Source organism: Nycticebus coucang, chromosome 14 (genome assembly GCF_027406575.1).
Source record: "Nycticebus coucang isolate mNycCou1 chromosome 14, mNycCou1.pri, whole genome shotgun sequence".
NCBI lineage: Eukaryota > Metazoa > Chordata > Mammalia > Primates > Lorisidae > Nycticebus > Nycticebus coucang.
Genome location: NC_069793.1, coordinates 16,693,379 through 16,709,720, shown reverse-complemented (window position 1 = coordinate 16,709,720; position 16,342 = coordinate 16,693,379). Strand labels below are relative to the sequence as shown.

At 40.9% G+C, this 16,342-nt stretch overlaps 1 protein-coding gene across 1 annotated transcript; it reads left to right on the top strand.

Annotated features, from left to right (window-relative positions):
- The first annotated feature begins 14,923 nt into the window (after nucleotides 1–14,923).
- Nucleotides 14,924–15,874, top strand: LOC128565738 (olfactory receptor 1165-like). The gene has a single exon (XM_053562439.1). It carries the CDS (start codon nucleotides 14,924–14,926, stop codon nucleotides 15,872–15,874), a length of 951 nt encoding a protein of 316 aa, XP_053418414.1.
- The last annotated feature ends 468 nt before the right edge of the window (nucleotides 15,875–16,342 follow it).

Here is a 16,342-nt window from a genome sequence, read left to right as displayed (position 1 = left end):
TGAATAGCTCTCCATTGCCTTGACATACCACAATATCTTTACACGTGTTAGTTTATTGATGGTTTGTTTTTCCATGCTTTGGCATCTTGAGTAATACTGCTATGAAAATTCACATGCAAGTTTTTGTGTGGATGTGTGGAAATTTCACATACAATATTACAAACGTACTAGAAACCCCTGGGTCATTTCGATTTTTCTTCTTTGTAGATCTGGGAATAGAAGCCCAGCAGCTTCATTTCTAGAAATGTGAACTGTCACAACATACACTACTATGCAAAATGATATATTTATTCAGTTATATATGCCAGTACTGTTTCTTATAACAAAATATTAGAAATACTCTATAATTCCACTGGCAAAGGAAAAGAAAAACATTATGGCACATCCGTAGGATTGAGATGTACGCAGCTATTAACACAATAATGAATCCTCCTCTTTATTAACACGAGGAGACCCTCAAAATCTATTAAATAATAAAAGCATAGTGTCAGACACGAACTATATGGTGCATTGTTATTTATTTAAAGTATGTGTGTGTGGGGTGCATGCAAAATTCCTGATACATGTATAGAAATATCTCTGCAGGTGTATACCAGATGCAGGAGAAAACAGGGCATCTGAGGACAGAGGTGAAAGAGAGAATAAGTTTTCACTGGAAACTTTTTTTTTTTTTTAAACAAACTTTCTGTTTTATTTATTTAGTTAGTTAGTTTTTAGAGACAGAAGTCTCACTTTGTCACCCTCGATAGAGTGCTGTGGCGTTACAGCTCACAGCAACCTCCAGCTCTTGGGCTTAGGCGATTCTCTTGCCTCAGTCTGACAAGTAGCTGGGAGTACAGGTACCCGCCACAACACCCTACTATTTTTTGTTGTTGTTGTTGCAGTTTGGCCGGACCCGGGTTCAAACCTGCCACCCTCAGTATATGGGGCTGGCGCCCTACTCAACTGAGCCACAGGCGCTGCCCTAAACTTTCAGTTTTATACAAAGTTATCCTATTCAAGGATAATACAATACAAGGATAATACAACATTATCCTTTTCAAGATAAAACAATGAAAAACTTTAAAACATTTGAAGTTAAGCAGGACTAAACTGCAATTCTGATGCAAACTGAAGGCTGCCGGCCGGGACTGCGGCATCGTCCACTTCCACCTTCTTACTGGGAGGAATCCCACAGTCCCGGGAGGCCGCGGGACTTCGTCAGGGCGCGCTGTAACTGCAGGTGCCGCCCAAGACGTTAGTCTGGCTCCAGAGCGCCCCCTCTGGGCACTGTAAGGACTCTCCTCTCTGCGGAAAATAACGGGGAGAAACGGAATCAGTTGGCAGTGGTAAAGAGATTCATTTCTTGTTGCTACTGTAACCAATTGCCACACATTTTGTGGCTTAAACCAGCAAAGTTATTCTTTTAGAGTTCTGGAGGTCAGAAGTTCAAAATCAGCTTTATTGGGCTACAGTCAAGGTGTTGGCCGGGCCGAGTCCTTCTGCAGACTAAGGAGAGAATCCGTGTTCTCATCTTTCTCTGCTGAGCGGCCTCTGTGTTCCTCGGCTCGGCTCCCGGCTTCTTCCTCCATCTTCAAAGCACATCCCTCCAATCTGAAGTTGATCCCTAGGCATCCCTGTGACTGGCTCTCCGTCTAAGGACTGTCCTATTCAGGACCAACCCAGATGATTCGGGATAATTTCCCTATCTCAAGGTCTCAAGCTTAATCCCATCTGCAAAGTCCCTCTAGCAGCGTCAGCTCCTTATCCACGGGTTCCAGGGACTGAATGTGGATATTTTTGAGGACTAGTATTCTGCCTACCATTCGTTTCTGGCACACCAATCAGATAGAGGCTTAGGGTAACACCTCAAGTAGCAAGACTGCAGCTTCCAGGAGGGGGCTGCAGGACCGAGGGAGCCAGGTGTGACCCAGGTGACAGGGAGAGGGCAAGAGTGACCTCAGAGAAGGCAGACCAGACGGTCTCAGGTGACAGCCTGTCTGTGCCTGCTGCATCTTCCCATTTCTTCCCTAGGGCACGGGCCATCAAACATTCACATATAGGAGAAGTGCTGAAATGTACTTTCCTGAATAAACCCAACTCTGTGACAGCCTGAGGTGGTATCCCAAATGAAAAACAGAACATAACAAAAACAATGAACTCCAGCCAGCCCTATCCTGGCATTTTTGGCACAGAGCAGGGACAGCCAGGAGAGGGGCACCTGGACTCTTATTCCTCACCCACATTTGAGACCTACCTGTTGGAAAGCCCTGCCCCAGACACAAAGCTCCCATCCCTGCTCCAGTGCAGGCCAGAGTTTCAGGGAAAGACACTAACATTTAGAAAAGGAAGCACATCCTCACCACTTACAGACACCAGTCTTGTGCCTCATTTAAGAACATCAGGGGGTGAGCAAGATTCACCAGATAGGAATAGAAAACCAGCACTGAGCAAGAGAGGGCACCAAGTCAATGGGCAGCCCAAGACCCAATCAAGGTGTAACAACTCCATTTGGTGGTTTATATCGCTTTGGTTTCTCTTTTGGTTATTTGTACATTACATTTTTTTGACACATCCTGGCCAGTTATCTTGGGGGTGTTTCCTATTTACAGTGTCTTAGTTTTTTTTCCTTATTATTATATTTAGGTGCAATGCTCTGGTTTTTCATGAGAATTCTGTGTAGGCAATTTTGTGTTCCATCAAAAGACATTTGATATCAGGATGTCCCATTATTGGGGATACTGTTCATTCACATGGTTAAGGGGATGCTTTCCAGATCTTCCCCCACGCCAGGTATGGAGAGAGAGAAGGCTCCTTCTTAAACCCAGATGTTCTACTTGCTATCCTGGAGATCCCTGCACCACACAGTGACCTTAGAGGTGTGCACTGTGGAGCTGGACTGGCTGGTGTGGGTGCATGAACTTCCCAAGAGAGTGTATGGTAGGCCTGATGGTGGTTTCTTAGATCCTTCCCCAGGAGTACGTAGGCCTGCTTGGTGACATACGTTATCAGGCAGTGCACCTGCTTTAATCCTACCTGAATGCAGCCATCTTACCTGCATTGCCTGAAGCTACTGAGCATACCTGTCCTATTCCTGCCACTCAAAATGCAGAAGTCCTTGCTTTCTGAACCACTTCTGTGGTTGGGTTTGAGAAAAGTGAAACTTTGCTACAGTTATTGATTAAGCTTGTTGAAAACCTTGGCAAGCACCTTACTTACTCTTGGCATCCCAACATATCTCTATTATCCACCTCTCCTCGCTACCATTCTGAGCTCTGGTAATCATTATTTTACTCTCTGTCTCCACGAGATCACTTATTTTAGCTCCCACATGTGAGAGAGAAGATTCAATATTTGTCTTTTTGTACCTGGCTTATTTCAGTAAAATAATGTTCTCCAGTTTCATACATGTTGTTACAAATGACAAGGTCTTATTCTTTTCTTTTTTTTACAGTTCAACAATATTTCATTATGTATATATGCCACATTTTCTTTGGTAGACACTTACGTTGATTCTATATCATGACTATTTTTGAATAGTGTTGCGATAAAAAAAAGAGTGAAGATATCCCTCCCACATGACAATTTCCTTTCTTTTGGTTGTATATCCAGTAGGGGGACTGCTGGATCATATGGTAGTTCTGCATTTACTTTGTCTTTATTATATTTTATTTGTGGTTTATCATGATGAGACATCTGCAAAATAAAAGATACTATGTAAAAGAACAAAAATAGTATCTATTTATGAGCAACTTACTTGAAAGTAATCCTTTGCTTAGAGATTGTAAAAGTAATTTCATTCATTAAATCCCTGACTTGGATGGGGAGACAAGATGGCGGACTGAAGCCAGCTTTCAACAAAGGCTCCCGTCCAGAAGGAGAGTTAAGGGACAGGAATTTAGTAAGTATCCTGGTGGACTTGAGCCTCACCAAGAGAGAAGGCTGAAGAACGCACATCAACACCGCTGAGGCAAGTTGTGATCACAAGGACGCAAACAAAAGGTACAAAATCCACCACCAAGCGGACGGGAGTCCCCCTCCCCCATGAGACCGGCTCTGTAGCCCCACAATTGAACAAGTGGGCAGAAATTAAAGACCCTCCCACTACACTCCACGGGAGAGACCTTCTAAAAACTGGACCTACCTCCCCTACTGGGGTGCCGTGGCGTTCTCCTGCCGGACATAGGGCTGAATAAAACTTTGGGAATCCTTTGCCGGCAACCCTGAATCCCCGGCGCTCCCCTCCCGCCCACTGAGGTCTGGAGGCCTGTCCCCCAGGACTTCGGATCCTTGGGTGATTTCTCAAGGGGAGTGGACAGTCCCCGAGTTGCGTCTGGTCAGCATTGACTCTGAGGCGCGCCGAGTGAGGAGAGGGCACCGGGCTGAGGGGGAGTCACGCCTCGCGGCACTTCCCTGCGGTGCAGTGCACCAACCCTCCCCGGGCATAGGGGACCCAAGACTGAACCAGACTCTGGCCTCCCCGCTGAGAGCTGAGAACCCCTACTCTCACTCGGGGTCTGAGGGCCTATCCCTCCGGAGTTCGGCTCCTTGGGTGATTTCTCGAGGGGAGTGCACAGTGCCTGAGCTGCGTCAGGTCAGCACTGACTCTGGGATACGTGAGCGAGGAGAGGGCACTCCGCTGAGGGGAAATCAAGCCTTGGCGGCACTTCCCTGCGGTGCAGTGCAGGAGCCCTCCCCGGACCGTAGTATTGCGTGAAACTGAATGAAACTCTAGCTTCCCCCCGCCCCACTCCCAATCCGGGTCTGGGGGCCCATCCCCCAAGAGTTCTGATTCTTGGGGGATCTCTTAAGGGGTGTGGACCCAGCACAAACTGCGGCTGCTCAGTGCTGACTCTGGGGCGCGGGACAGAGGAGAAAAGGGTCGCCTGAGTGCCCACACCAGAGCAGCAGTTCCCTGGAGGTAGATCAACAGCCGTTTTTTCTTTAACGGCAGAACGCTCACTTCTGGATATTCTGAGGCCACACCCCCTGTCTCCCTGGGCAACCAGAGGAGGCCACCGGTGACACGGCTCACAAACCCGGAAGCCTCCAGGGCGGGGCCGACCCAGAGAGGTGTTCAGACGCAATTCTCCAGCAGCAAAGACGTTTGAACTCAAAACAGCCCGTCTCCTGTAGGCGACGACAGGAACAGAGACAGAACCTCACAAAGTTGTCTGTTCTGTTCTGTTCTGTTAGCAGCATCCATCAGGGACGGGGCTAAGCCTGAGTGAATACCTCCTTCCCATCACCTGCATCAAACACTCAAAGATGTCAGGCCCCATCTCCTCCTGCTAGATAGCGGCAGTCTGCGGGGGCCTGGCAGACTTCCTCGCGATTCAGGCAGGTGCAAACCCCTGGAGTGTCTGTTCACTGCAGGCAACTGGGTTAGCCATCTGCAGAGATACCAGTGACTGGGTCCGACGGAGGGGCAAAGTGGGGAAGGAGACGTCAACCTTCCCAGACTGCTCTGTTTGCGGGGTGGCTCCTCCTGACTCCACGCTGCACTGGGGTGAGCTGTCTCAGAGGAGTCACCAGGCCCCTGTGATCCAGTTCCCAGAGACCTCTTGAACCCTTCCACCTGAGACAAGTGCCGATTGAGACAGTTGATTCGGACCTTTTGAACTGGGCTAATAGACTGAGGACTTTTCAGGTGGTGCCCTGGGTGTGCGATTGTAGGAAGGTTTGATTCTCCTTTTCCAACTGGGGCCAGAGGTGGGCAGGCGGGGTGACTTAATTGCTGATTTTTCCACACAGCTGAGACTTCAAGCCAGAGTAGAAGTTGCAATAGGATCGAACAGAAACCAGCTGAAAACAAGACAGAACCACTTTGCTCCACCACACCAGACAGGGCCCCAGTTTCTCAGGCCACAACACTGTACGGGCCCTCGATAAAACCCCAGGGGAAAAACCAAAGGGAGTAAACCATGGGGCGGAATCAGCGGAAAAACTCTGGTAACATGAATAACCAGAATAGATCAACCCCCCCAAGAAAAGATACGGCAGATATGATTGAAGATCCCATTCATAAACAACTGGCTGAGATGTCAGAAGTCGAATTCAGAATTTGGTTTGCAGACAAGATTAATAAAATGGAATTAGGAATTCGAGGAGAAATTCAAAAACTGTCTCAAGAATTTAACGAATTTAAAGACAAAACCACCAAAGACTTAGACACACTGAAACAAGAACTTACAGCCCTCAAAGATATGAAAAATACAGTAGAATCCCTCAGTAACAGAATGGAGCAAGCAGAAGAAAGGATTTCTGACATTGAAGATAAAGTCTTCGAACGCTCCCAATCTCTCAAAGAGGAAGAGAAATGGAGAGCAAAAACGGATCACTCACTCAGAGAGCTCTCAGATAATTCGAAAAAAAATAACATAAGGGTTATAGGAATTTCGGAGACTGATGAAGTTGCAGCCAAGGGCACAGAGGCCCTTCTACATGAAATTATGAAAGAAAATTTTCCAGACATGCCTAGAGAATCTGAAATTCAGATAGCAGACAGCTTCAGAACCCCAGTACGATTCAACCCCAATAAGCCATCTCCCAGACATATCATAATTAGCTTCACTAAAGTTAACATGAAAGAGAAGATTCTCAAAGCAGCCCGGCGAAAGAAAACTATAACGTACAAAGGTAAGAATATTAGAATAACTGCAGATCTCTCTGCTGAAACTTTTCAAGCAAGAAGAGGCTGGTCATCAACTTTTAATCTCCTAAAGCAAAAAAACTTTCAACCCAGGATCTTGTATCCAGCTAAACTGAGTTTCATCTATGATGGAGAAATTAAATACTTCAATGACATTCATATGTTGAAAAAATTTGCCATAAGTAAACCAGCTCTTCAGGATGTTCTCAGACCTATCCTCCACAATGACCAACCCAATCCTATACCACAAAAGTAAACTCACTCAGAAACTTCGGATCAAACTCCAACTTCCACACTGGCGAAAGGATTAAAAATGTCCACTGGACCTTTGAAAAACTCGATACCCAAAATTCCACCAGACTTATCCTTACTCTCCATCAATGTGAATGGCTTAAACTGTCCTCTAAAGAGGCATAGGTTAGCTGACTGGATACAAAAACTTAAGCCAGATATTTGTTGCATACAAGAGTCACATCTCAACTTAAAAGACAAATACAGACTCAGGGTGAAAGGATGGTCATCCATATTTCAGGCAAATGGTAATCAGAAAAAAGCAGGTGTTGCAATTTTATTTGCAGATACAGTAGGCTTTAAACCATCAAAAGTAAGGAAGGACAAGAATGGTCATTTCATATTTGTTAAGGGTAATACTCAATATGACGAGATCTCAATTATTAATATCTATGCACCCAACCAGAATGCACCTCAATTTATAAGAGAAACTCTAACAGACATGAGTAACTTGATTTCCTCCAGCTCCATAATCGTTGGAGATTTCAACACTCCCTTGGCAGTGTTGGATCGATCCTCCAGAAAGAAGCTGAGCAAAGAAATCTTAGATTTAAACCTAACCATCCAATATTTAGATTTAGCAGACATCTACAGAACATTTCATCCCAACAAAACTGAATACACATACTTCTCATCAGCCCACGGAACTTACTCCAAAATTGATCACATTTTAGGTCACAAGTCTAACCTCAGTAAATTTAAAGGAATAGAAATTATTCCATGCATCTTCTCGGACCATCATGGAATAAAACTTGAATTGAGTAACAACAGGAATCTGCATACCCATACAAAAACATGGAAGTTAAATAACCTTATGCTGAATGATAGCTGGGTCAGAGATGAGATTAAGAAAGAAATCACCAATTTTTTGGAACAAAATGACAATGAAGACACAAGCTATCAGAACCTCTGGGACACTGCAAAGGCAGTTCTAAGAGGGAAATTTATAGCACTGCAAGCCTTCTTCAAGAGAACGGAAAGAGAGGAAGTTAACAACTTAATGGGACATCTCACGCAACTGGAAAAGGAAGAACATTCCAACCCCAAACCCAGTAGAAGAAAAGAAATAACCAAAATTAGAGCAGAATTAAATGAAATTGAAAACAAAAGAATAATACAACAGATCAATAAATCAAAAAGCTGGTTTTTTGAAAAGGTCAATAAAATAGATAAACCTCTGGCCAACCTAATCAGGAAAAAAAGAGTAAAATCTCTAATATCATCAATCAGAAACAACAAAGACAAAATAACCACAGACTCATCAGAAATCCAAAAAATCCTTAATGAATATTACAAGAAACTTTATTCTCAGAAATATGAAAATCTGAAGGAAATAGACCAATACTTGGAAGCACGCCACCTTCCAAGACTTAACCAGAATCAAGTGGAAATGTTGAACAGACCCATATCAAGTTCAGAAATAGCATCAACTATACAAAACCTCCCTAAAAAGAAAAGCCCGGGACCAGATGGTTTCACGTCAGAATTCTACCAAACCTTTAAAGAGGAATTAGTACCTATATTACTCAACCTGTTCCAAAATGTAGAAAAAGAAGGAAGACTACCCAACACGTTCTATGAAGCAAATATCACCCTGATCCCCAAACCAGGAAAAGACCCAACAAGAAAAGAAAATTATAGACCAATATCACTAATGAATATAGATGCAAAAATATTCAACAAGATCCTAACAAACAGAATCCAACAACACATCAAACAAATTATACATCATGACCAAGTTGGTTTTATCCCAGGGTCTCAAGGCTGGTTCAATATACGTAAATCTATAAATGTAATTCAGCACATAAACAAATTAAAAAACAAAGACCATATGATTCTCTCAATTGATGCAGAAAAAGCTTTTGATAATATCCAGCATCCCTTCATGATCAGAACACTCAAGAAAATTGGTCTAGAAGGGACTTTTCTTAAACTGATAGAGGCTATCTACAGCAAACCCACAGCCAATATCATATTGAATGGAGTTAAATTGGAATCATTTCCACTCAGATCAGGAACCAGACAAGGCTGCCCATTGTCTCCATTGCTTTTCAACATTGTAATGGAAGTTTTAGCCACCGCAATTAGGGAAGAAAAGGCGATCAAGGGTATCCATATAGGGTCAGAAGAGATCAAACTCTCGCTCTTCGCAGATGATATGATTGTGTATCTGGAAAACACTAGGGACTCTACTACAAAACTCCTAGAAGTGATCAAGGAATACAGCAGCGTCTCAGGTTACAAAATCAACATTCATAAATCAGTAGCCTTTATATACACCAACAACAGTCAAATTGAAAAAGCAGTTAAGGACTCTATCCCATTCACAGTAGTGCCAAAGAAGATGAAATATTTGGGAATTTACCTAACAAAAGACGTGAAAGATCTCTATAAAGAGAACTATGAAACTCTAAGAAAAGAAATAGCTGAAAATGTTAACAAATGGAAAAACATACCATGCTCATGGCTAGGAAGAATCAACATTATCAAAATGTCCATACTACCCAAAGCAATATATAATTTCAACGCACTCCCTATTAAAGATCCACTGTCATATTTTAAAGATCTTGAAAAAACATTACTTCGTTTTATATGGAATCAGAAAAAACCTCGAATAGCCAAGACATTACTCAGAAATAAAAACAAAACAGGAGGAATCACACTACCAGACCTCAGAGTTTACTACAAATCGATAGTGATCAAAACAGCATGGTATTGGCACAAAAACAGAGAAGTAGATATCTGGAATAGAATAGAGAACCAAGAGATGAATCCAGCTACTTACCGCTATTTGATTTTTGACAAGCCAATTAAAAACATTCAGTGGGGAAAAGATTCCCTATTTAACAAATGGTGCTGGGTGAACTGGCTGGCAACCTGCAGAAGACTGAAATTGGACCCACACCTTTCACCATTAACTAAGATAGACTCTCATTGGATTAAAGATTTAAACTTAAGACATGAAACTATAAAAATACTAGAGGAGAATGCAGGGAAAACCCTTGAAGAAATTGGTCTGGGTGAGTATTTCATGAGGAGAACCCCCCGGGCAATTGAAGCAGCTTCAAAAATACACTACTGGGACTTGATCAAACTAAAAAGCTTCTGCACAGCTAAGAACACAGTAAGCAGAGCAAGCAGACAGCCCTCAGAATGGGAGAAGATATTTGCAGGGTATAACTCTGACAAAGGTTTAATAACCAGAATCCACAGAGAACTCAAACGCATCAGCAAGAAAAAAACAAGGGATCCCATCGCAGGCTGGGCAAGGGATTTGAAGAGAAACTTCTCTGAAGAAGACAGGCGCACGGCCTTCAGACATATGAAAAAATGCTCATCATCTTTAATCATCAGAGAAATGCAAATCAAAACTACTTTGAGATATCATCTAACTCCAATGAGTCTAGCCTATATCACAAAATCTCAAGACCAGAGATGTTGGCGTGGATGCGGAGAAAAGGGAACACTTCTGCACTGCTGGTGGGAATGCAAATTAATACATTCCTTTTGGAGGGATATATGGAGAACACTCAGAGATCTAAAAATAGATCTGCCATTCAATCCTGTAATTCCTCTGCTGGGCATATACCCAGAAGACCAAAAATCACAACATAACAAAGATATTTGTACCAGAATGTTTATTGCAGCCCAATTCATAATTGCTAAGTCATGGAAAAAGCCCAAGTGCCCATCGATCCACGAATGGATTAATAAATTGTGGTATATGTATACCATGGAATACTATGCAGCCTTAAAGAAAGATGGAGACTTTACCTCTTTCATGTTTACATGGATGGAGCTGGAACATATTCTTCTTAGTAAAGTATCCCAAGAATGGAAGAAAAAATACCCAATGTACACAGCCCTACTATGAAACTAATTTGGGACTTTCACATGAAAGCTATAACCCAGCTACAACTTAACAATAGGGGGAAGTGGGAAAGGGGGGGTGGGTAGAGGGAGGGGAATCGGTGGGATCACACCTGTGGTGCATATTACAGGGGTATTTGCGAAACTTGGTAAATGTAGAATATAAATGTTTTGGCACAGTAACTGAGATAACGCCGGAAAGGCTATGTTAACCACTGTGATAAAAATGTGTCAAATGGTTTATGAAGTGAGTGTATGATGCCCCATAATCATATCATTGTATACAGTTATGATTTAATAAAAAAATTAAAAAAAAAAAATAATAAATAAATCCCTGACTTGTCTTCAGTGGAAACATCAGGTCAAATGTATTGATAGGGGTCAGGCTCAGAAGATTTTAAGTAGACATTTATTTTTTTTTTCTAGCCACTCCTATTAAAAATAACTTATACTTACAAATACAAATCTTAATTAGTTGCTTAAATTTAGCCCACTAACGTGTCAGAATCTTCCAATACTAACTGCACCAAAGTTTGCTGTCCTTTTGCAGAATTGTAATCTTTGTTTTCAAATGTCTCTATATATGTTCCAGTCTTAAGAATTTGAGTTCAGTCACCAGTGCCATAGCACTGGACATTGTTAGACCAAAATTTGAACCCACTGTCTTCCTTCCTCGAAGGATGAAGAAATAGATGGAGAAATTGCATTAGGTGAATTTTATAAAGGTAATTTTTATAGAGGTAATTTTCTGAGACATGAAGACCAACATATGAATGATTTAGAATAAATTATGTTAGATGAAAGGAAGTTAGTTGTAATTATTTTTTTTGTAGCTCATGACAACAAACTATCAGGATTCTCCAGGGTCTATGTCCCCAAAGTCAAGCAATTAAATGTAAAACAAACAACGTGATCATGGGATAGGGCTCACGGTCTGTCTCTTTCTTACCAACACCTCTCTGCTTCATTCAATATCTTTGCAGTTGGAAAAATGTTATTTCTTGGTATCTTCATTGAATTATATTCTTCAAGAGTCACCAACTTCCTAAAAGCCTAGAAAAAAAATTATACAAAATTTCTATTTTAAGAAAGGATTTTTATGACATTCTTAACACTAGCAAAGCCAGGCACCTTTAATAAAAAGTACATCAGGGAAATCTGGCTGCAGGTGAGTTGATTCAACCTAGGATTATCATTTCATTCTCATAGGAGGTATACTGAATTCCAGTGAATTTTTGGCAGGCTGCAATGTCTACTTAGTTTGTGGTTTATATTTAAAAAGCTAATTCAATTTTTATTTTTTCTGGGGCCATTGTTATTCAAAAATATGTCTTCACTGTTATGTGAGGTACTTCAGAGGTTAGAGAAAATACCTTCAATGGAGATCTTGTCCTAAACAGGTGATATTCTTCAGAGAAAAAGCTAAAAGACGGAAACAAACAAACACTAGTAGAAATTACAGGCATTATATAAATGTTTATTATCATATCCATGGAGGGATAACATAATGAGGGGGAAAAAAAGGAAATTTGGATTACTAGCAAAGCTTTCTTGGAAAAATTCTTTAGAAGTGTGTAAAGTAATTATACAATACAAAACATGAAGGGAGAGAGGTGGCATTTTAAAGGAGTGAACCATAGAGTACCAGGTCTAAGTGACATGTCTTTTGTTGTGGCACTCTACCGAGGGCGACCTAGTGAGACTCTGTCTCAAAATAAAAAATAAAATAAAAAAATAAAAATAAAGAATTAAAATGCAACTATGAATAAAGCAATATTGTATTGACAAAATGATTTGGTCACAAGTTCCTGGATATGTTACAGAAACCTAGGTCAAAGGGATTCAGCCTGATAGATTTTATAGTAAAATCCCTTCAAAAACACTGTATTCCAGACTAAAAGGGAAATCTGCTAAATTTTAAGTGGAAGGGGATGAATCTGAATCTATATCAAAGGGAGCGGCTCCAAACCTGGCCTGGACCGGCTAAAACAACAGCTAACCAGCTGTAACAAAAATATAGCCGGGTGTTGTGGCGGGCGCCTGTAGTCCCAGCTACTTGGGAGGCTGAGGCAAGAGAATTGCTTAAGCCCAGGGTTTGAGGTTGCTGTGAGCTGTGACGCCACAGCACTCTACTGAGGGGGACATACTGAGACTCTGTCTCAAAGAACAAAAAAAAAAAAAAAAAAAAGAAAGAAAAAGGGGATCATTTTAATTTCGTGTCTTTGTCCCAAATCTACAGAGCTGAGATGGCAAAAAGAGAATTAGAATGACGCAGACAAAGATAAGACACCAACGGTAAAAAGAAAATTCTATATTGGTGGATGGAGAAATTGATAAAATTGTGAATCCATGATTGAATGAAAAATCTACAATTAAAGGAATTCCAGCATATAGAACTCTTTTGAAAATAGCTTTCCAAATTTATAGCACAAAGACATTTTCAAATGTCTTTGTGGTTCAATTTTCTGAGAATTTAACATATTAGAAGATTATGATGGAAAGATTATTATGATATTGGCAAAGGGTTTAGCTAAGTACAGATTTGTTAAAAACATTTTAAAAGCATACCCCATTTAACAATTTGGCACTAAATAATAAAGGACCTAGTTATTATCCATTTCATAGATGATAAAATTGAGGGTCAGATAATTTAAAACTTTGCTAAAAAATTTTGAGTGTAAGAGGCTGAATCTGAACCAGTAGAATCTGTTTCCGAAACCCATATTTTCTAGAAAATAGCATGATAAGATGCTACCTTTTCTCCGCACATTCAAATTAGCTTCTCTGAATGAGAAGAAGAAACTTAACTTTTGAGATTAGAATTTCTGATCAGACAGCTTTTTGTTTGTTTGTTTGTTTGCTTTGTTCAGAATAAGATTATAGTTTATTCATTCAACCCCTGTAATCTTCTCAGGACTCAGTTTAATTAATTCTAAGCAATACCATATCTATGTCGATAAAATTATAACTCTGACATAATTTTAATAATTATTGTCTTCTTTAAGCATTTTTCAGTACTTGTTTTATTGGTGAACTAATAAATATACCATGTGGACCTGGCCCTCAAAATAATTTCAAGATGGATGAAAGTATCTTTTTTTTTAGATGATTTTTTAAAATCTTCTAGATTGTGCAGAAACTTTATAAAGTTTATGTTGAGTACAACATGTGCACTCTCCAGGAACTGAGATGAAAGAATATTTAACAAAGACTCAACAAATTGATGAACTGTAATGGGGTCTATAAAAATGGAAACGACTCTAGTAAACAGTAATATGAAAGGAATTTGAGTAAACAGTAAAAAATTATAGATAGAGAATGGTCTAAATAAAGGCAAGTATCAGTGGTGGGTTAATCCAGTTACCCAGAAGTATTGTGCATGCAGCAAAGGGAACTGAGAAAAGAGTCAAATAGGGAATAAAATGTAATAATATGATAAATGAAGAATCTTAAAATTTGTCAGAGAATTTCAAGGGCATATACATGGAAATGCTTCTTACCTGTAAACCATGGACAAAGCTCGATATTGACCTAAGACAATTCAAATTGTCTCACTTAGGAGTCATTACTGGATACATAGAAAATAAAAGAAAGTTATTTAGTTCATTGTCTCTTGGCCTGCAGCATACTCCTGGGAAAAGGTTTAGTTCTTAGTATCAATATCAGCTCAGAGGGTCAATGATACCCTTGTAAGAATGAGTACATTGCCTGGAATATTTAGTTACCAGCGTGAAGAAAAACATCAAACACAGTAAGTGCCCTGCCTTCCAAAATATACTAAAAATGTTAAAGTAGCAAATAAAAGAGTAAGAGGGCCATGCAAATATATATATATATATTATTATTTTTAATACATATATATATTTGAGACAGTCTCACTTGCTGCTCTTGGTAGAGTGCCGTGGCGTCATAGCTTACACCAACCTCAAACTCTTGGGCTCAAGAGATTCTCTTGCCTCAGCCTCCCAAGCAGCTGGAACTACAGGTGCCCGCCACAATTCCTGGCTATTTTTAGAGACAGGGTCTTGCTCTTGCTCAGGCTGGTCTACAACCCGTGAGCTCAGGCAATCCAGCCTTATATCTCCATTCCTTTCTGTGTCTCTCTGTCCTCATCTCTTTTAACATTCAGCCATGGTACTGGATAATGAAAACCAGAGCTCTGTGACCACATTCATCCTGCTGGGCTTCTCAGAATATCCACAGCTCCAGGCTCCCCTCTTCCTGCTGTTCCTGGCCATCTACACAGTCACTATGCTGGGGAACTTGGGCATAATCGTGGTCGTAAGAGTCAACCCCAAGCTACAAACACCCATGTACTTTTTCCTCAGCCATCTATCCTTTTTGGATTTTTGTTATTCTAATGTATTTACACCCAAACTTCTGGAGAGCTTGGTAGTGGAAGACAGAACTATCTCCTTCCGTGGATGCATGGCACAGTTTTTCTTTGGCTGTGGCTTTGTGATCACAGAAATGTTCATGTTAGCGGTGATGGCCTATGACCGATTTGTGGCTGTGTGTAACCCTCTACTCTACACAGTTGCCATGTCTCACAAGCTCTGTGCTCTCCTCGTCACTGGGACTTACCTGTGGGGAGGACTCTGTTCCCTGACACTCACATATTCTCTTTTGGAACTTTCCTACTGTGGCCCTAACATCATAAATCACTTTGGCTGTGAGTACTCTGCCATCCTGTCTCTGGCCTGCTCTGACCCCTCCTTCAGCCAGATGGCCTGTTTAGTCATTTCTATATTCAATGAAGCTTGTAGCCTCCTGGTCATCCTGGCCTCCTACATCTTCATAGTTGTCACTATCCTCAAGATGCCTTCCACAGGGGGACTGCGGAAGGCCTTCTCCACCTGTGCCTCCCACCTGACCGCCATCACCATTTTCCATGGGATCATTCTCCTTCTCTATTGTGTGCCCAACTCCAACAGCTCATGGCTCCTGGTCAAAGTGGCCACTGTGTTTTTTACAGTTGTGATTCCGATGCTGAATCCTCTTATCTACAGCCTTAGGAACAAAGATGTGAAAGAGACAGTCAGGAGCTTAATCACCTCCAGACTTCATTGTCCCTCAATATAATCCCAAACTATGTATTTACTTGTGTTTCAACTGTGTCCAACTTATATGTAACATGATAGTTTAGCTTTATTTAATGAATATATAATTATATTTTAAAACAAGTAAACATTGCATATGCTATAGCTTTTAATGTCCATTATCTCTGGTTCAATACAGATATTTGGATCTGATTCCCTTCATCTCAGTCAGTTTAAGAAAGAATTATATTTAATTATTGTTCCAGTGGATGTTATGGAATTCAGGACCAAGAAAAATTCATTCTTTTCTGAACTAAAATGTTAAGAGATCTACTACTTATGTTTTAACCTAAAGTTCCCTTAATAAAAGCATTACAGTCACCCATGATTACAGCCTTTATTAGATCTGAAGTCACATTTGTTTAAACAGCTTATTTGAATCAGTAAGTTCTGGGAAACATGTTTTTTTGTCTCCTTTAAAGTAGCAGTGTGGTTCAGTACCACCTGAGTA